This window comes from Notolepis coatsorum, assembly GCF_963971535.1.
Source record: "Notolepis coatsorum genome assembly, chromosome: 1".
Lineage (NCBI taxonomy): Eukaryota > Metazoa > Chordata > Actinopteri > Aulopiformes > Paralepididae > Notolepis > Notolepis coatsorum.
The window spans coordinates 313,423,370-313,445,101 of NC_140165.1; the positions used below are offsets into that span (position 1 = coordinate 313,423,370).

Sequence of the window (21,732 nt, forward strand, 5' to 3'; positions counted from 1 at the left end):
TCTCTCTCTCTCTCTCTCTCACTCTGCCTCTTTAAATAAAAAAGCCTCCTTCCTACATAATCCCCGGGGACGCGCGGCAGTAGTTCAGTTAACAAACAGCGCGTGGGCGTGCGAGAGAGCGATCCGTCTGCGGGAGCGTTTTGCACGGCTGCTGCGTGAGCACAGCGTGAGGAGTTCATGTGGGTGAACTGAACACATGCTGTGCTCCCTCCCTGCATGGAGCCAGCCTCATGGTGCTCTCGCTGTGGGAGGAGGAGAGAGAAGTGTGGCTTATGATCCAGAAAGCACTTGTTGTTCCCCCTCGCAGGGCTCTGAAATGTCACAAACTGGGACACAAGTACAAGATTATAATCAAGTCATTGTTGCGAATAAATGTTTGCTGCCAGTTAACCCTTTCACTGCCACACGACAGCCGGTTAACCCTTTCACTGTGACAATACAGAAGGTTTAGCCCTTCATCACACAACCGACGGCGATGCTCCATCATTAGCATCATTAGCTCCGCGGATGCGGAGCTAATGATGCTAATGATGGCGCATCGCCGTCGGTTGTGTGATAGTAAAGGGTTAACCTTCTGTCGTGTGGCAGTGAAAGGGTTAAGGACCGCTTAAAAGAGGAATGAATGAATTGGATAGATTAGAGCGATGGATGGATTATATAGTTGTACGTGGTCCAGGTGAATAAAGGCCATATTGACGTGTTTGAGTAACGTAGCAGCAGCGTTTTATCCCTTTCACTGCCACTCCACAAGATGTTTTATTTAAAAAAAAAGCAGTGACAATAAAATTATCTGAATCTGAATCGGATAGAAAGAATAGAGGCAGAATTCTAAGACTTGGTGACATTATAAGCGTCTCTCTCTATGTAACATGGCATGCAGTGGGTGGGAGAGTATTCCTGGCGGGAGGGCATCTCTCTTAAATTAAGCAGCTTAACCCTTTCACTACCACACTACAGAAGGTTAACCCTTTACCATCACACTACAGAAGGTTAACCTTTCACTACCACACTACAGAAGGTTAACCTTTCACTACAGACATCTGTGGCGTGGTAGTGAAAGGTTAACCGCCTGTAGTGTGATAGTAAAGGGTTAACCTTCTGTAGTGTGGTAGTGACAGGGTTAACCTGCTGTCGTCTGGCAATGAAAGGGTTAACCTTCTGTGTCGTCGCAGTGAAAGGGTTAACCGTTTGGTAGTGCGGCAGTGAACGGGTTAATGGTTAGTTTTGTTATAACTCTCTCTGTTGTCTGAGAGTTCAGATTGATCAACGGCACGAGAACTCCATCCAGAGGCTCACAGACCTCGGCAGCAGCAGAGGATTCGGCTCCTCGGGTTTGGCCTCTAGGTGGCAGTGTCTGCCGTGCAGCTGAGGAGGGAGGATGAGTGAGGAGGACGGTGCTGAATTTCAGTCTCTATTATATCTTCAATTTGTATAGAGGATGGTATTGGTAAGGGAGAGGGAGAGAGAGGGTTAGAGTTTGGAGAGAAGACTGAAAGCCTCTTTAAGAGACAAGAAAGGCTATAAAACACTAGAGAATGAAAGAGGAGAACAAGGGGGAGAGGAAGAGAGTGGAGAGATGGATAGAGTGAGAGAGGGAACAAGGGGGAGAGGAGATGGCAAGAGGGGGATAGGAAGAGAGTGAGAGATAAGAGAAGTGTGTTTGTGAGAGAAGTGTGTTTGTGAGAGAGAGATAAGTTGTGTTTGTGAGAGAGAGAGAGATGAGTGTTGTGTGTTTGTGAGAGAGAGAGGAGTGTTGTGTGTTTGAGAGAGAGAGAGAGGAGTGTTGTGTGTTTGAGAGAGAGAGGAGTGTTGTGTGTTTGAGAGAGAGAGAGAGAGAGGAGTGTTGTGTGTTTGAGAGAGAGAGGAGTGTTGTGTGTTTGAGAGAGAGAGAGAGGAGTGTTGTGTGTTTGAGAGAGAGAGAGAGAGAGAGAGAGAGAGAGAGGAGTGTTGTGTGTTTGTGAGAGAGAGAAGTGTGTGTTTGTGAGAGAGAGAGAGAGAGAGAGAGAGAGAGAGAGAGAGAGGAGTGTTGTGTGTTTGAGAGAGAGAGAGAGGAGTGTTGTGTGTTTGAGAGAGAGAGGAGTGTTGTGTGTTTGAGAGAGAGAGGAGTGTTGTGTGTTTGAGAGAGAGAGGAGTGTTGTGTGTTTGAGAGAGAGAGGAGTGTTGTGTGTTTGAGAGAGAGAGGAGTGTTGTGTGTTTGAGAGAGAGAGGAGTGTTGTGTGTTTGAGAGAGAGAGAGAGAGAGAAGTGTTGTGTGTTTGTGAGAGAGAGGAGTGTTGTGTGTTTGTGAGAGAGAGAGAGAGAGAGAGAGAGAGGAGTGTTGTGTGTTTGTGAGAGAGAGAGAGAGAGAGAAGTGTTGTGTGTTTGTGAGAGAGAGGGAGAGAGAGAGAGAGGAGTGTTGTGTGTTTGTGAGAGAGAGAGAGAGAGAGAGGAGTGTTGTGTGTTTGTGAGAGAGAGAGAGAGAAGTGTTGTGTGTTTGTGAGAGAGAGAGAGAGAGAAGTGTTGTGTGTTTGTGAGAGAGAGAGAGAGAGAGAAGTGTTGTGTGTTTGTGAGAGAGAGAGAGAGAGAGAAGTGTTGTGTTTGAGAGAGAGATACGTGTTGTGTGTTTGAGAGAGAGAGAGAGGGAGAGAGGGAGAGAGAGAGAGAGAGAGAGAGAGAGAAGTGTTGTGTTTAAGAGAGAGATACGTGTTGTGTGTTAGAGAGAGAGAGAGAGAGAGAGAGAGAGAGAGAGAGAGAGGGGGGGGGGGGGGGGGTTATACAGGGAGAAGGAGCAGGACCTTGTCCACATCCGGACTGCAGAGCACGCTGGCAGCTGTCCAGCCCCAGGAAGGGCTCTCTCACCTCTGGGCTTAAGGGCACCAGCAGTGCCCTCTGGGGACAGTGGGCCTCATTAAACAAGCCAAATACAGAAGGAAAAACTCTACAATGATCTTTTTAATTATACTGTATAGTATCAAACTAATTTCCACGTCTTCAATTTGATTATGAATCCTTGAAAATAGGTGGCATACATATTTTGTGTGTTAAAGCTGCAATAATTCTTTTTGGACTGTATTTTTCACATTTTCTAAACTTCCATCAGAAGGTCTGATTGAGTCATGGTGTCCTACTTGATTAGATTCGATTAAAATGTCTCGTCATCGGGCGCCCGTGTGGCGCACTGCATACAGCACTACGGTGCAACACGGCCGACCCGGGTTTGACTCCCGGACCCGGTGATCTTTGCCGATTGTCTTCCCCGGTCTATCTCCCATTCCTCCTCTCTCTCTCTCTCTCTCTCTTTCTCTCTCTCTACCGGACTGCCCGGTAGCAAAAATCAATAAAAATCCTTTATTTTTAACATTTCTTTAAAAAAATATTTAACAATAAAATGTTTAGCGGTCAGGAGGCGTAGCGGAGATTGTGCTTGTCACCAATGCAAGAGGCTGCGGTCCCGACTCCCGGAGAGTCAGCATTGCCTTGGTTCGGGCTGATCGCTATACTAACTCGTTTGGCTGAGTTAGGGGGAGGGGAGCCGTGGGTGGGTCCTGGGCGTTGTGGACAGCGACCCCTACAGTTCGGTCGGGGCGCCTGCTCAGCAAGGGTAGGATCTTGAGAGAGGTAGTGCGACCTTCCACACGTTACACTCTCCCGGTGAGAATCTGCGCGCTGACTGCACATGCGTCGGAGAAAAGCATGTGACAGTCTCAGTAGGGGAAAAGTGCGCAACAACCAGGAAGGGGGTTGGGAATTGGCATAACGACTAACAGTGGGATGGGAGAAAAATTGGAAAAAGAAGGAGGGGGAAAAAGATAAAAAGATTATTATTTTTTTTTTTTAAATGTATCGTCATCATACGGCACAAGTACAGTACAACGAAAAGAGGTTTGGCATCCAACCAGAGTGCAAATGTAGCAGTAAAGCGCAACAGCAATATACAATGTACAGGTGATTAAACTGGGTACAAAATGTACTACTGAGTGTGGTGCTAATCAGATGTATGTACAGAGTTGTAGTATAATGTACAGTGATACAGGTGTAAAGACAGTATGGCAGTAGTCACTCTGTGCCACAAGCGGCCAGTCTATTGTTATTCCATAATTTCTTGTCTTTGTTGACAACCAGACCCCTGCTTTAGCTCCATCTATTTTTAATAAACTATGCATTCAAATTATTAAAAGAAAATAAATAATAAATGTAGATAACTATTGTCCTGTCAGAACAGTATTATGTCTGTAGGTTAAATATTTACCTACCTTGTTTAACAACCAGGAAGTGTCCAGAGAGAAAGTTGTATATATTGTAGTTTAAATCTAGTAATTCACGCGTGACAATGATTATTTTTGTCAGCGAACCTCTCGGTTACAACAAGATCGTGCCAGCAAGGGCGGTGTTATGTTTATACGTGATGTATATTTACAAAGATCACGTTGGCAAAGCGATGCAAGGCTTTTATTTCGGGGGAGAAGGAGGGAACGTCGTTTGTTTACGGTGGCTCCTTGCTTCCCTCTAGTGGTCGGAACATAATTTTAGCTTTGAGAATTTTTTTTGGCAGTTTTTCTTTCAACTTTCAACCTTTTACACATACAAAAATATTGATAAATAAGGGCCCATGTGTTTGTGTTTGGGCCGCTGGCCAAGCAGTAGGCCGGGTTATCACACGTCTTTGCAGAGAAAGGCGAGATTGGCAAGCGAAGCGTTGCAATACAGACACAGCCTGGATCCTTTGCCATCTCTCCCACACACACACACACGCAAGCACACTCACTCACACACACACACACACACACGCGCAAGCACACACACACACACACACACACACACACACACACACACACACACACACACATACAGGCATATATAAAAGAGAGACATTCAGCAGCTGAACACAATGCTGTTTTTCATAAAAAATAAATAAAAAAACAGCATTACATAAAGAGGTATTTGGCTCACCGTCAACAATTCTCTCTCTCTCTCTCTCTCTCTCTCTCTCTCTGTCAAGGTTGTTTCTGCCAGTTGTCGTTCACTCATCTTAAATTGTGTTTGCTCTCTCTCCCTTTCTCTCCCTCCCTCTCTTATTCTTGCTATCCCTTTTCATTCTCTCTTCTCTCCTCTCCGCCCCTCCTGTCCCCTTGCCTCCCCTCTCCTCTGCCCCCCCTCCACTCCACTTCCTCTCCTCCCCCTCTCTCCTCTACTCCGCACCCCCACCCACCCTCCTCTCCTCTCCTCTCCTCTCCTCTCCTCTCCTCTCCTCTCCTCTCCTCTCCTCTCCTCTCCTCTCCTAGCTCCTGAGGAAGAGACACATAGGGAACGACATAGTCACCATCATCTTCCAGGAGCCTGGCGCCCTGCCCTTCACCCCCCAGAACATCCGCTCCCACTTCCAGCACGTCTTTGTCATCGTGCGCGTGCACAGCCCCTGCTCCGAGGACACCTGCTACAGGTAGGTCGACTGAAGGCTTCTTGTCCTCTGCAAAAGCATGCAATTGGTCCACTGATGGATGCATCTTGATATTTGTCTAGTATAGTGTGTTCATTAGATGGGTGAAATCCTCTTTCAGTGCCTCTGTGCCTGTTTTCTTAGGCAGTTAGCCTCTGGTATGCGTTCCATTAGCGTTAGCCACACTTCTAGGCCTCTTTTCTTTTGGAAAGAATGAAAAAATAAAAATATATTATAAATATATATATATATATATATATATATATATATATATTTTGTATTCGACTAAGAGGTTGGCTAGTCGACTACGGCTCATTTCGACCGATTAGTCGACTAATAGGGGTCAGCCCTAGAACGGGTGAATGTGAAGAACAAAATTGTAAAGCGCTTTGGATAAAAGCGGTTCTATAAATGCACCATTTAACCAGTCGTCATCGTGCTTCCTGTATCGCTGTTCAACCCGCCCCCCTCTCTTCTCCTCCATCCTCAGCGTCGCCGTGACGAGGATGAAGGACGTCCCTCCGTTCGGCCCGCCCATCCCCAACGGCGTGACCTTCCGCGACCCCGAGGCCTTCCGCAACTTCCTCCTCGCCAAGGTCATCAACGCGGAGACGGCGGCGCACAAGTCGGAGAAGTTCCACACCATGGCGACGCGCACGCGGCAGGAGTACCTGCGCGACCTGGCGGAGAACTGTGCCAGCGGCACGCCGCTCGACTCGGCCGGCAAGCTGAACAACCTCATCTCGCTGGCCTCCAAGAAGCGCGAGCGTTCGCGCGCCCGGGAGGGGGCGGAGCTGGGCGCGGCGGGCGCCGTGGCCTGGCGGGCGCTGGCCCAGGACTTTGGCGGCGGCGGCGGCAGCGCGGAGATCTCGTGTGCGCTCGGCCTGTCGGCGGAGTACGTGCTGCTGGTGGACTGCTCCACCAAGGAGGTGGTGTTCAACTGCTTCTGCGCCGACGTCATCGGCTGGACGCCCGAGCGGCTGGCGCTCAAGATCTTCTACGGCAGGGGGGACCACATCGCGGTGCGGGTGCCCGAGGGCTGCGCCCAGGACGTCCGGGAGATGGTGCAGAGGTTAAAGGTGAGAGGGCGAGGGCGAGGCCGCGGAGACGGGAGCGCCAGGAAGAACGGGGGCCGTCTTTATGGCCATTTTCAAAGAGGTCCCTTGACCTCTTCCCTTTATAGACATGCCCACTTTATGCTAATCTCATGCAGTTTTTTGCAAGAACTATGCAGTTTTTTTTGCATCCAGTATAAATGTGTTATTTTATAAATAATAATTGGGTATGACTAGAGACCATGGGCATTCAAAGGATGTATGTATGTAGGTGTTAATTGACGATAAGGGGGGAGCTTCTGAGAAATGTCCAGAACAAAAGTGCTCGCCATCCATCACCATAATGGGTTGGATTAGATGATTCTTACACAAATCTCCAAATGTCAAAGGTTTTTGATACCAAATTACAGCATGACTCTTTCTACGGTGTTCCTCAAGGTGTCTGTGTCTTAATGTGGGCTTTTGGAGGGATTTCTGATCCATGTTTATCAAATGGTTAAATCTCGCACTGAATCTGTGTAATAAATGGTATCAACCCAAACATTGCAGCAACAACTTACGAGACATAATTGAGCGTGGGAACGGCCATCATACGGTTGGGCACCGAGAACCGGTTCTAATAGGAACCGGTTCCTAACTTACGATTCTGGAACCGGAAGAAACATATTTGCATTTCGATTCTTAAAAAAAATATATATATATAATTTTTTTTTATACCCTAGTTACAGTACAGCAACCAAATTAAACTGTATCAAGTCAACTGACAATGTGAATAGTATTAAAAAAATACTTAAAATCTCCTGCGAAATAAGCTGTGACCTGTTTTGACCTGCACCTCAAAGAATCGGAATCGAGAATAGTTTAGAACAGGAATCGAAATGGAGAATCGGAACCGGAATCGTTCAAATCCAAACGATGCCCAACCCATGATGTCAGTCATAATGTCCGAAGCCCTTTTACGCTCTATATGTTCAGAATTTGAATAGGTGCCAAAACACAATGTGCTGTGTGACACACTGACACACAGTACTGAGCTGCATCTCAAGTTACTCTCCAAGTTCCCAGCTTCCTGATTATGTCACCACCTCTATGTGGCATCTAGTGTTGACCTGCTATCTCCCCCTAAATACCCCCCCGCCCCCCCCCCCCAAAAAAAAAGACAAAATCGGGTGTATGTTCTCTAAGGATTAACTCTAACCTCACACCATACTGATGACACAGGGATTACTGTCCTAATGGTTTAGCCAACAAGTGATAACAACCACAAGGTCCATCTGTAGCTGTAGCCCTTCTCATCAAAACCACGGCAGTGGTTGTGTGTGAACAGTATCTAATGAGAGAGGAGATGGGAGGGGAGGGGAGGCGAGGGGAGGCAAGGCAAGGCAAGGGGACAGGAGGAGAAGGTAGGAGAGGAGAGGCGAGGGGAGGCGAGGAGAGAAGAGAAGAGGAGAGGAGAGGGGAGGCAAGGGGACAGGAGGAGAAGGAAGGAGAGGAGGAAAGAGGAGAGGAGAGGGGAGGAGAAGGAAGGAGAGGAGAGAATGAAAAGGGATGGCGAGAATAAGAAGCAAAGAAGAGAAGGAGAGAGAGAGAAAGAGAAATGAAAGACCTTTATTTCACAACATCAACAACCATGAAAGAGTAATTGAAATGAAAAGAGAAGAGAGAACAACCTAAAGACACAGAGACACAAACAGAGACACAAACCGAGACACAAACAGGCTGCTGTTCTTAGCAGAGGCCCCAAGGCTTGCCTTTCTGTGACGGACCACAAAGACAAAACACAAAACATCAAATCACAAAATCAAAGCAAGCCAAGACTTCAAACGTCACCCCCAGGCCCAGGAAGGTGGGACGTCCAGCTTCTCTCTTACAGTATGTAAACCCACAAATGGACTCCAGATTTATCAGAGGAGCCCCCGAATTGTGAGTTCTCAATTTATCTAGTTTAAGCGCTGCATCGCTTCTCTCCTGAGTATAGCATGGTGGATGAGGAAGGACTTCTCTCCTGAGTATAGCATGGTGGATGAAGAAGGACTTCTCTCCTGAGTATAGCATGGTGGATGAGGAAGGACTTCTCTCCTGAGTATAGCATGGTGGATGAGGAAGGCCTTCTCTCCTGAGTATAGCTCGGTGGATGAGGAGACTTCTAGCGAGGAAGGGCTTCTCAACTGAGTCCAGCTCGGTGGATGAGGAGACTTCTAGCGAGGAAGAGCTTCTCTCCTGAGTCCAGCTCGGTGGATGAGGAGACTTCTAGCGAGGAAGAGCTTCTCTCCTGAGTCCAGCTCGGTGGATGAGGAGACTTCTAGCGAGGAAGGGCTTCTCTCCTGAGTCCAGCTCGGTGGATGAGGAGACTTCTAGCGAGGAAGGATCAATGCCAGCAGTGTAACACAATCTGTTATCTGGAGTTTAGTCCCAGGAGAGATTCTCATTGTTTTTCCCCTACTATGCCAAAAGATAGTTATTATCATAGGATCTGGCTGAATTACCATTTTGAAAACATCCTCACACTGTTAACCTTCTGTAGTGTGGTAGTGAAAGGGTTAAAAAAAATGTGGTAGTGAAAGTGTTAATATGAGCTTTTTATCAATAATTGTACACAAAACAAACCGAATTGTATCACAAAAAAAGAAAGAAAATGATATATAATACCCGTACATATGGATATTGTGCCCCGGCCCTACTTAGTCGAGATAGGTCAACTGATCTCGGGGGGGGGGGGGGGGGGGGGGGCTGGACACCAGTTCTCTCATCACTAATATACTGTATACTACAGTATTATCGGGCAGTCCTTTGTGCCGGTGGCAATCGGGCTCCACAACCAGGCAGGGCCAAGACGGGCCAACTGCCGTGGACTGGAGGAGCTGGGTTGTGGACTGTAACTAATTAATTAGTTAACAACTTGTTTCTTTTTATTTTCTTCCATTCACCATTTTTAGCTCTATTTTAGCCCTATTTTAGCCCTATGTATTTGTCCATCTTTGTTTTTAACACGTACTAAATAAGTGTATGCTATGTATTAACTGTTTTTATTAACTGTTTTTAAATGGCTGTTGATGCTGTGATGGACATCTGAATCTCCCCTCGGGGATAAATAAAGGTTTTCAATCAATCAATCGCCCATAAGTAGTGGTTTTCAAGTGGACCATTCTGTCTCTTCTCTCCCAGTCGTTGACGGTGGGCTGTGAGACGGTGGACATGACCCTGAGGAGGAACGGCCTGGGCCAGCTGGGCTTCCACGTCCGCCTGGACGGCACCGTGGCAGAGGTACGGTCAGAAAAGGACTCTTAGCAGCCACTTGAACAACCACCGTTTGGAAGTTATTTTATCCCAGTATCCGCTTTCCATTCATTTGTGCTAAGCTAGGCTAGCTTGCGGCTGGATAGTTTTCTAGTGAACGCACACTAGAGGGAATTGATAACTTCATCAATAATGGACTCTGTAAGCGCTCTGGGGTCACTGGGGTGTCACGAAGAGCGCTATATAAATCCAATCCATTATTATTATTATTATTATTATTATTATTATTATTATTATTATTATTATTATTATTATTATTATTATCATCTTGTCTGACTCTGGAGAAGATGGTAAGCGCATTTACCATAATGTTGGCGTGTTCCTTTTAAGTGAGTGAGTGATGAGTGAGTTAGTAACATTGCAGGTCTATGTGGCTGCATTGCATCCAAAAAAAATCTGTTCGCAACCCATTTTTGTAAACAAGTCTTGATCTCTCATTAAAAGTACTGGATTCCAAGCATAGACCGGGGGGGAAATATTATTTCAACATGGTGTGACTCTCTTCACTGCAGGTGGAGGAATACGGCTTCGCCTGGCAGGCCGGACTGCGGCAAGGCAGCCGATTGGTGGAGATCTGCAAGGTTGCCGCGGTGACGCTGACACACGAACAGATGATCGACCTGCTGAGGACGTCGGTCACCGTCAAAGTGGTCATCATCCCCCCCTACGAGGAGGGAGGCCCCCGCAGGTACGTGTGTGTTGGAGGAGGGATGTCCGATATTATCGGCCGATATTGGCATTAAAATGTGATATCGGAAATTATCGGTATCTGTTTTCAATTTCTTTTTATTTATTTATTTAATTTTTTTTTAAATATATTTAACCTTTATTTACCCAAGCAAGTAAGAACACATTCTGATTTTTTTTTATTGTCAAAAGTATGCATAATGTTGTGTTAATTCCACGACAAGAGATATGTAATGTTAATTACCTGAAATTATTCCGTTTGTGGGGGGGGGGGGGGGGGGGGGCTGCATATATCGGTATCGGTTGATATTGGTTGATATCGGTATCGGAAATGAAGAGTTGGACAATATCGGTATATCGGTATCGGTAAAAAAAAAAGCCAATATCGAGCATCCCTAGTTGGAGGTCTGTATGCTTGACAATGGCTCAGGAGGTAGAGCGCTCGTCTGGTAATCAGAAGGTTCCCGGTTTGATTCCCACTCCTCCCGGGCAGCATGTCGAAGTGTCCTTCAGCAAGACACTTATTAACCCCCTAACTGCTCCCGATGAGCAGGTTGGCACCTCGCATGGTCCGCCTCCGCCATCGGTGTGTGAATGTGTGAGTGAATGGGTAAAATGTGAGGAACGAAATTGTAAAGCGCTTTGGATAAAAGCCGTTATATAAATGCACCATTTACGCTCTTTTGTGAAATGTATCTACAACTTAGCTAGAGTGCGGAGGTTTACAGTTCGTGGTGCAGTTTGGCGAAATAGTTCTGTTTCAAATGGAACTGTTGTTTCAACGTTCAGATTGCGATACAGTTCACAGGAGAGCAGCGTACCGAGACCGTGAAGAATACACCCTGAGCTCCCCGTCTCGGAAAAGCACATTTGTTGTTTTTGCAAAGGATTTACCATTGCCCCCATCGTCTGTTATTGTAGCTCAGTGAGAGCCTGCAGGGAGAGTGTAGCTTAGCTCAGTACTGGAGCGATCAGGGAAATAGTGGTCTCTGTGTGTGTCAGGTACATGGCAGACGGACGGACCACCAATAGGGTTGGGTACCGTTCACATTTGAACCAGTACCAGTTCCTGGAATTCCGTATCAGTATACCCAACGGTACTTTTTTTCCGATACTTAACTCTCTCTGTAACTCATGTAGTGTGTTTTTAAATGTTTAAATATCAACATTATCGGGGCGCCATCGTGGCGCCATACCATAGTGCTTCGCACACCTACACGGCCGTCCCGGGTTCGACTCCCGCTCCCGCCTCTTCTCCCCCGTTCACCCTCTCCTCCTCTGTCGGTCATGTCTGACCATGAAAAATGAAGCTGTGAAAATGCTAAAATAAATCTTTAAAAAAAAATCAACATTATCTGGCCATCCGTAGTAAATATTATCGATCTTGGCAGTACCAATGTAATTCGGTCAGTAGTAGTACCCTTAAAAGTACAGAGTTCGGTCCAAAATAGCAAAGTCATCCTTTAAGTGATGTCCTCTGAGAACAACAGAGTGGTTCACTTTCTCTGTGAAGGTTTGTAAAGTACATGTATTGAGAGTGTGGTTGGAAGAGGGAGACTCTAATGTTAGGATCTGTAGGCTGCTGAGTGATAGTACTATAGGAGGGGAGATGTGAACACTATAGGTAGTAGTGTTGTCACGATACTGGAATTTCGAACTTCGATACGATACCTTGAAAAGTATCGATATTCGATAAAATTTTCAATACCACAGGGAAACAGGTTCAATCTTAATATGTAAAAAAAGAAAAAAAAGATTTCTATTATTTTTTTAAATAAATGTTGCTTTTGTTGCTGGTTGATTCTCCTCAGCTTCTCTCTGGTACTATAAGAGAAGATAAATATAACACTTTTAAAACCCTTTGTTTATCTTTAGATCACACATTTAAAAATAACTTCATCTCACTTCAATAATTTTTATTGCAGAACATTTTCTCAAGCAGACAGATGTAAACACTGTAATCTGTGTTGCATGTACCTGACAAACTGAACTGTTTGTATTACAGTCATATTCCGACTTAACTGAATGCACATGTGTGTGTGTGTGTGTGGACTACTGTACTATTACAGGTATTGAAATGAACAATGCAACTTCCTTATATATATATATATTTTATTTTTTATGAATAATTAAATATCGATATTTCGGGAAATGAGTATTGAAACCATTTTAAATATTCAGAATCGATATGTATAGATCTTTCGATATTTTTGACAACACTAATAGGGAGGTGTAGTGGTGACGTCATTGCCGTTTTTTGTGTTCCACCCTGTATCCAACGCAATGTATTTCCCCATTGCCCCTTTCTAAATCGCCTCTTTTAAAACAAATAAAGCATTAACATTGGCATGGTGTACCTTTCTGTGCTTATTCATCCACAATCCATAGCTCAATAGGAAAATATTCGCAATTAATCATAAAAAAAATCAGCAACATTTTATTTCAACCAAAAAATTTTAAACAATAATGTTAGTGATGGAAGGGAACTCTTTTTGTGCAAAAATGGAAAGATTTTCAATTTCCATGCGGCAGAATTGTTACAATAGCCGATAATCCATTTCCCCAATGATGAATCCCTATACGGGTGGAACAACCAGTGACGTCAGACTCAGACTACACCTCCCTATAGGAGGGGGAGACGGGATGGAAGTATAGCAGAGAATGTTCTCGCACACGCACAAGCTTGGTTGAAATGGTAGCCAGACGTCCATGTTCTGAGAAGATTTTTGTGTGGGTGGGTGTGAACGAGGACGAGAGAGAGGGGGGCGGGGGGGGGTAGAGAGAGAGAGAGGGAGAGGGAGGGAAGGATGGACGTGTGGTCCGATCGTGTGTGATTCTCAGTAAGCCACTCCGAGAGGAAGTCACTCACGCGACAAAGATAAAGAAGCCTTTATTTAACGAGAACTCACACTGTCTCTCCTTCCTTCCTTCCTCACCTCACCTTCGTCTCATCTCTTGCAGGTTCCCACCCTTAAATAGCCCCCCCACACACACACACAGTCGTCATCTCCTCCCCCCCCCCCCCCTCCCCCCACACACACACACACACACACACACACACACACACACACACACACAGCCCCCCACGCACACACCTCGTTTTTTCCCTCTCCTCTTCTCTTTCAACTTCTCATGTATAAACAAGGCCTCGACTAAAGTGGAATAACGAGCCCTTATTAGACACTGATGTGGTTCAGAAGGGTGAAAGAAATGAATGCACGACCGCAGGCGCTATGACTACACTGCAGCTGTGCGTGTGTGTGTGTGTGTGTGTGTGTGTGTGTGTGTGTGTGTGTGTGTGTGTGTGTGTGTGTGTGTGTGTGTGTGTGTGTGTGTGTGTGTGTGTGTGTGTGTGTGTGTGTGTGTGTGTGTGTGTGTGTGTGTGTGTGTGTGTGTGTGTGTGTGTGTGTGTGTGTGTGTGTGTGTGTGTGTCTTTTCTTGATTGAGTATTGGTTCCTAAATACAGTAATTGTGGCAGCGGTTAAAATTCTTTTAATGTTCTAGGAGGCAGTTTAATTACACCATGTTAAATCCCTTTGCACGCACGCACGCACACACACACATACACATACGCCCACACACATTCTACATCGGAGCAGTTGTAATTAGAATCTTGTATTTCATTCTCCCCTTCATTCTCTCTCACTCTCTTTCTTTCTCTCTTTCTCTCTCTCTCTCTATCTTTCTCTCTCTATCTCTCTCTCTCTCACACACACACAGCCCTCTCTCCCTTTCTGTCTCTTTTGCCATAGCGTACCAGGGAAACAGATTGCATGAGATTAAAGCCTGGGATCGGCAGAGGGAGAAATTAAATAAATAAATGGAGGTGATTAATTAAAAATGCATGCCCTGAGCAGATGAAGGGAGGAAAGAGAGAGAGAGAGAGAGGTAAGGGGATGGGCATGTGTGTACTACAGTTGGAGAGGGATAGGAGCGCTTGGTGAGAATATGTGTCATAACACCACCGGAGTGAGAAGCTAAGTGGGCGGAAGAGGGAGAGAAAGACAGTGGGAGAGCGAGAGAGGGAGGGAGTGGGAGAGAGAGAGAGGGAGTGGGGGAGAGACAGAGTGGGAGAGAGCGAGGGAGTGGGGGAGAGACAGAAAGTGGGGGAGAGAGGGAGTGGGGGAGAGACAAGAGAGTGGGAGAGAGAGACGGAGTGGGAGAGAGAGAGAGAAACAGGCGGGAGGGAGGATGTAATGTGGTACCTCCCTCTTTGCCTTCACTCTGTGTGTGTTTATGCTTTGGAGAAGCAAGAGCTAGCTGTGGAGATGCAATAGGAGGAAGCGTGTGTGTGTGCGTCTGAGCAGACTCTGTGTGTGTGTTTGAGCAGACTGTGTGTGTTTTGAGCAGACTGTGTGTGTGTGTGTTTTGAGCAGACTGTGTCCGTGTGTGTGTGTGTGAGTGAGAGTTTTTGAAAGCTCCAGCTGTCACCTCAGACAGCAGGACGATGGAAGAGCTTCTCCCTCTGAACACAGGCTTTCCTCTCTTTAAGGTTGGTACTCTGGTTTGTGCGTGCGGGTGGGTGTGCGCACCTGTGCGGCATGTGTGTGCCTGTGTTATTATTATTTTATAGCACAGCACTGTTATGCTTTTAACAATGTTCCTTGAGATGCAGCATGTGTGTGTGTGACTGAAATAGGAGCGACAACAGAGAGGATCTCCGTGACGATGTGATGTTGTTGTCTCTGCATGGAAAATGAAGCGAGTTATGGTGGAGATTGTGATCCACAGGAAGGCTGTTGTGTCCATCTGTCTCTACATCCGATTGTAACTCGTGCTCAACGAGGAGTCCCGTGTCCGTCTCTCTGCCGGATTTGAGTCCGTTTTCGACGGACAGAAAAGTTGGGAGAGGGCGCTCTTTTGGAACGGACGTGTGCGTCGCCGTCCGCAAAGCTGCTGTTTGTGCAAACTGGCACGACTACGTTAGCTGAACTGCTTTAAAAATAAACCAACGGACGGTAATAACATCCCTCGAATTTCCATCCGGTCAGTGACTGATCAATGTGGCTGCAGCTAGATGTGCCAAAAGACATCGTCATGGTGCTCTTAAAGACATTTACCCTTTCATGCCTCGTCCACATTAGTCATACTAGTATTTATATCCCCGAAATGATGACAACGTGTGCGTGTGTCTGACCGCGACGGATCTTTCGCGTGAACGTGGTGCTCTTGGAATAGTTTTTATTAGAATCCTTTAAAAGTTAATGTAAACATGAGCTTTTGAGGTAGAACGCGTCTAGTGCCGCCATCAGGCCAGACGTTCACTTTTCAAATGAGCATATCTTCCCATTCCTCATACAGTCACCGAAATGATAACTAGAAAGATGCACATTTTCCATAAGGACATGTTTAATATTCCCTTGGCTGGTCACCGGATTCTCACGAAACTTGCTGTGTGGTATCGTCCATAGCAACACTACCCACCGACATCCTGATGGGATCCCCTTTGAACAGCCCATCTGAGGTTTCTCTCCTCCACGCCGCCTGTGGTGCTTTTTTTCCCCCTATTGCTAGTTTTTAGTGAGTCACTCCTCATCTTCATTGGGGAAAATCTGGGAGTGTCGCATATTTGGTTTTTATGGTGGTTTTTGTTCTGGATCTATTGTGGTGTTTCTTCTTTATTTAATTTTTTTTATTGATATTTTCCCCTCCTTTTTCCGTTTTTCTGCCATCCCAATGTTAGTAGTTATGCCAATTCCCAATCCCCTTCCTGGTTGTTGCGCACTCTACCCCCTACCGTCGGTCTGGGAGGGCGGAGACTATCACATGCTCCCTCCGACACATGGGTAGCCAGCCCACCGCTTCTTCTCACCTGGCAGCGCGGACTCTCCCTGGGGGGGGGAGTGTAACGTGTGGAAGGGTCACACTACCTCCCCCAGATCCTTCCCTTGCTGTGCTGGCGCCCTGACCGAACTGTAGGAGTCGCTGTTTACAACGACCAGGACCCACCCACACCGGCTTCCCACCCGCTAACACTGCCAATTGTGTTAGTATGGACGACCAACCAATGCCAATGTTAGTCGTTATGCCAATTCCCAATCCCCTTCCTGGTCGTTGCGCACTCTACCCCCTACCGTCGGTCTGGGAGGGCGGAGACTATCACATGCTTCCTCTGACACGTGTAGCCAGGGAGAGTCCACGCTGCCAGGTGAAAAGAAACGGTGGGCTGGCTACACGTGTCGGAGGAAGCATGTGATAGTCTCCGCCCTCCCAGACCGACGGTAGGGGGTAGAGTGCGCAACGACCAGGAAGGGGGGATTGGGAATTGGCATAACGACTAACATTGGCATGGGAGAAAAACGGAAGAAGAAAAGGGGGGAAAAGATAATAAAAAATAACACAAAACTCCCTAATCTGGGCGGCTGGGTGGCGCAGCGGACATTGCACTCGTCACCAACGCAAGAGACACCGGGTTCGACTCCGGCTGTCGGCGTTGCCTCCGTCTTGGGCCAGTCGTCATACTAACTCAATTGGCAGAGTTAGCGGGTGGAAGTCGATGGGTGGTAATCTGGACGTTGTGGACAGCGACTCCTACAGGTCGGTCAGGGCGCCTGCACAGCAGAGACAGGAAATGGCCTCCCACACATTACACCTCGCCAATGAGAGTCCGCGCTGGCAGGTGAAAAGATGTGACAGGCTGCCTCCTTGTGTATCGGAGGGGACACGTGATGCAAGGCTTCTATCCTCCCTACAACCGGCCAGTGGGGGGCATATGCGAGCAACGTTCAAGACAGGGGAGGCGAGAATTGGCACAGCGGGTAATTGGGATGGGAGAAAAATAGAAAGAAAAAAAAATAGGAGAAAAAGTGGATAAAAAAAATAACTCCCTAATCTGATTACACACGGTTGTAGTCGAGACTTGGGGAAACATTTGGATGCAAAAACCTTGTTGTTGGGGAGTAGCCATTTTGCATCAAGAGCGCAGACGCCGTTTTGACAGACATTTCCTCCAACCAATTGTCAACCGAGGGGTTGGCTACAATTTGAGTGGTTGAATGAATGAATGAATGACTTTATTTGACAATATAAAAATAAACATGTGACAGAAAGCACAGTCAGGATATACTGCCAAGGATGAAGCACAAAAAAGCTCAGAGCTTATTTCCATTGTGGTCCTTGTAGGGGGGTAGGGGAATGAGATGCTTAGACATGCATCATACAGACATGACATCACAACACATCACATATACCATTTAACATTAATATACATAACAGACTCATACAACATGCAAGGGTGCCTTAAGCTAAGTGTCTAGGTTAAGTATAGTCCTTTTTGAGCCATGTCTTCAGGCTGGACTTGAATCTAACGGCATTGTCTACGATTTTCAGGTCACTGGGCAGACTGTTCCAATAGACAGCTGCTGAATACAGAAATGACTCCTTCCCCATACAGCTCCTGAATCTGACTGGCACAAAGTCAGTTGAGCTGCTGCCTAGTTGGGTATGCATGGGTGTCCCTGATTCGGTTGAAGTAGTTGTTGAAGTACACTGGCACTACCCTGTGCACTATTCTGTGAACTAGGCACATCCCTATCTGGTTTACTCTGTCTTCCACCTTAAGCCACCTCATGATCTCAAAGTGTGATGGGTCAAGGTGGGTTCGGGCAGGTAGCCTTAGTATTACCCTGATTAGCTTGTTTTGTGATGTCTGTAGTTTTATTTTATGACTTTTGGGGGCACTGTTGTACCAAGAGCCACACGCATAGTCATAGTGACACTGTATGAGTGCTCCAGCAAGAATCTTCATCGCTGACTGATCTAAAAAATTCGAGATTCTGGCTAGGTATCTAGTCCTGTTATTGATCTTTGTAAGTGCTTGGTGAGCCATGCTTTCCCCTGATAGGCTGTTTTCCAGGACGCAACCAAGATATTTCACAGATGTTTTGTCTGTGAGAACAGTATCTCTTTTTTCTAATGTTAAAACCTGGCGATTTTCTGAGCCTGACCTTTGACCCGAATAGAATGGACTGTCTTCCCCACGTGGAGGGACAGCTTGTTGTAGCCTAGCCAGTCGCTAACCTTCTCTAGTTCTGCACTCAATGTCTGCTCAACCACTTGTTTGTCTTTGTGAGACACTAGTAAGGCGGAGTCATCCGCGTATAAAAAAAGGTCACATGAGCAAGCTGCTTTCAGGTCATTAATATACAGGAGAAAGAGGAGCGGACCCAAAACACTCCCTTGCGGGACCCCGCACTCTACTGTCCGAGGACTGGAGAGTACTCCGTTTATATCTACCACCTGTTGTCTCCCTGTTAGGTAGGAACCAATACATTTCTGAGCTGCCTCATTAAAGCCTAGGGCCCTAAGCTTCATTAACAGGATGTTGTGATCCACTGAATCAAATGCCTTCTGGAGGTCTAACATTACCATTCCACAGAACTTTCCCTCATCTACCTCTTTCCGGATGTAATCTGTGAGGAACAGCAGGCAGGTGTCTGTGGAGTGGGACCTCCTGAAACCAGATTGGTATTTGTACATTAGGTTATTAGTGGAGAAATACATGTCTATTTGCTCATATACAAGCCTCTCAATGGTTTTTGATAGGACGCCCAGGATGATTTGATTTGATTTGATTTTATTAGGGATCCCCATTAGCTGGTGCGATAGCAACCAGCTAGTCTTCCTGGGGTCCACACACAAAAAAACACAAAAACAATCACCATTGCAAAAAAACTGTAGTTAGGTTGATCTACCAATGGAAAGTGTGGTTCAGGACTTTGGCTTTTTGTGAGGAGAGGAGAGTGGCTGATGTTTTTGGGCCAAAACTGCATTTTGAATAGCAGAGTGTGGGAGAGCAGAGCTCCCGTTGTGATTACATTACAGGAGAACGCTTGACCTCCCTACAACCTTACAGCCTCCCCTCTCTCTCTCTCACTCTCTCTCTCTCTCTCTCTCTCTCTCTCTCTCTCTCTCTCTCTCTCTCTCTCTCTCTCTCTCTCTATCTCTCTCTATCTATCTCTCTCTCTCTATCTCTCACACTATCTCTCTCACACTCACACTCTCTGTGGCAAAAGCACAGCCTCCCCTCTCTCTCTCTCTCTCTCTCTCTCTCTCTCTCTCTCTCTCTCTCTCTCTCTCTCTCTCTCTCTCACTCTCTCTCTCTCTCTCTCTCTCTATCTCTCACACTATCTCTCTCACACTCACACTCTGTGGCAAAAGCACAGCCTTCTCTCTCTCTCTCGCTCTCTCTCACACTCTGTCTCTCTCTCTCTCTCTCTCACACACTCTGTGGCAAAAACAGAGCCTCCTCTCTCACTCTCTCCACACTCTCAATCTCTCTATCTCACTCTCTTGCACACACTCCCTCTTTCTTTCTTTCTCTCTCTCTAGCTCTCCCTCTTTCTCTCCCTCTCCCTCTCTCTAGCTCTCTCTCACACTATCTCTCTCACACTATCTCTCTGTGGCAAAAGCACAGCCTCCTCTCTCTCTCACACACTTTCTCTCCCTATTTCTTTCTCTCTCTAGCGCTCTCTCCCTTTCTCCCTCTTTCTCTCCCTCTCCCTCTCTAGCTTTCTCTCTCACACTCTATCTCTCACACTCTCTCTGTGGCAAAAACACAGCCTTCTCTCTCTATCTCTCTCTCTCTCACACACACTCTGTGGCAAAAACACAGCCTTCTCTCTCTATCTCTCTCTCTCTCACACACACTCTGTGGCAAAAACACAGCCTTCTCTCTCTATCTCTCTCTCTCTCTCTCTCTGTGGCAAAAACACAGCCTCCTCTCTCTCACACACTCTCTCACACATTCTCGCTCTCTCTCACACTCTCGCTCTCTCTATCTCACTCTCTCTCACACTCTCCCTCTCTCCCTTTCTCTCTCTCTAGCTCTCTCTCACTCCCTATCTCCTCATGATCCTTCCCTTTTAGCTAAACCCTTGTCCTCTCTCTCACCCCCCCCCCCCCCCCTCCCGCCCCCCCTGGTAGGTACAGCACCGTATATATTGCCTCGTATTAAGCAAACACAGAATATTTGATTTAATCTCCAACAATAGACTTTCATCAACATGAAATAAAGATGTTGTCATCATTTGGGTTGGGTGCCCAGAACAGAACATTCTGTTTCCAAAGACCCAAGAGACGGGACAGTAATATATATATTTGTGGAAAAGGCTCCCTCTTGTCTAGTATATTACAGTCTTATACTAATAATAATAATAATTACTTGCATTTATATAGCGCCTTTCTAGACACTCAAAGCGCTTTACAATGTAGGGTGAACATTGCTTCCTTCACCACCACTGGTAGCACCCAACCTTGGGCTATGCAGGCTCAATGGCTGCCATACACACTGGCACCCGGCACACATCATCACACTACACAATGGCTGAACGGCTCAGGAGACAGGGATGGATATCAGCCAATTAAGGGGAAGGAATGATTAGGTGGCCTTGATGTCAGAGACCTGATTGGGAATTTGGCCAGGAACGTCGGGGAGCCCCCTACTCTTTGCGATAGGCTTCCTGGGTTCTTTAACGACCGAGATTCAGTCAGGACCTCGGTTTAGCGTCTCATCCGAAGGACTGCACTCACAGCTGTACGGTGTCCCTATCACCGTAACAGGGGCATTGTTACTGACAGAGTGCCCCCTGCTGGACAACAACACCACTTTCCGACAGCAGCAACAAAACATGTAAAGGTACCGATTGATCTAGCGTGAAATACTCGTCAGTAGTACCGATGTAATTCAGTCGCTACCCTTAAACGAGTTCGGTACCCAACCCTAGTCATCATCATCACACCTGTATTTATACTTGTTCAAATCAATCTCCCATCACATTTCTATATGAAAGACGTAAAATACACCGGGATGCTGATGATGTCTTGCCCCCCCAACAAATATAATAGACTTATAATATAAAGTCTGCCAATAGGGATGTATCAGTAGTATTGGCAGTGGTAGTAGTCGTAATAGTAATCCAGTCTATTTTTTTATTTTCTAAAAAATAAACTAGTTCAACACAGGTAACCACTTTTGCTTAATTTCTTTGATGGCTCAAATGTATGTTCTAGTCTAGTGTCTAGTCGATTTTGTGTTTTGAGCACAAAGTTCATCATAGATCTAGCCTCTTAATTTTGCTCTCAAAGTGCACCAGATTGATGCATTTAACTTTAAAAATTAAAAAAAAATAAAAAACGGGGGGGGCATGCCCACCGGACCACCCTAGAGAGGCCGAGGTTCACCCACCACCACAGTCTCACTAAATCCTGTGGGAAACACTGAGGATTCACATTTTTACGCCTGTGGGTAGGGCGTTCCACATTGTTGTGGCATAATTGC

The 21,732-nt window shown here is 46.4% G+C and overlaps 1 protein-coding gene across 4 annotated transcripts in view; it reads left to right on the forward strand.

Moving 5' to 3' along the window:
- Positions 1-21,732, forward strand: part of sipa1l3 (signal-induced proliferation-associated 1 like 3) — a 184,461-nt gene that overhangs the window by 131,345 nt on the left and 31,384 nt on the right. For all 4 annotated transcript variants that reach the window (XM_084326936.1, XM_084326939.1, XM_084326938.1 and 1 more), the window contains exons 9-12: positions 5,261-5,418; positions 5,906-6,494; positions 9,636-9,734; positions 10,280-10,455. In XM_084326936.1, the coding sequence (XP_084183062.1) occupies positions 5,261-5,418; positions 5,906-6,494; positions 9,636-9,734; positions 10,280-10,455 (1,022 nt within the window). The remainder of the gene's footprint in view (positions 1-5,260; positions 5,419-5,905; positions 6,495-9,635; positions 9,735-10,279; positions 10,456-21,732) is intronic.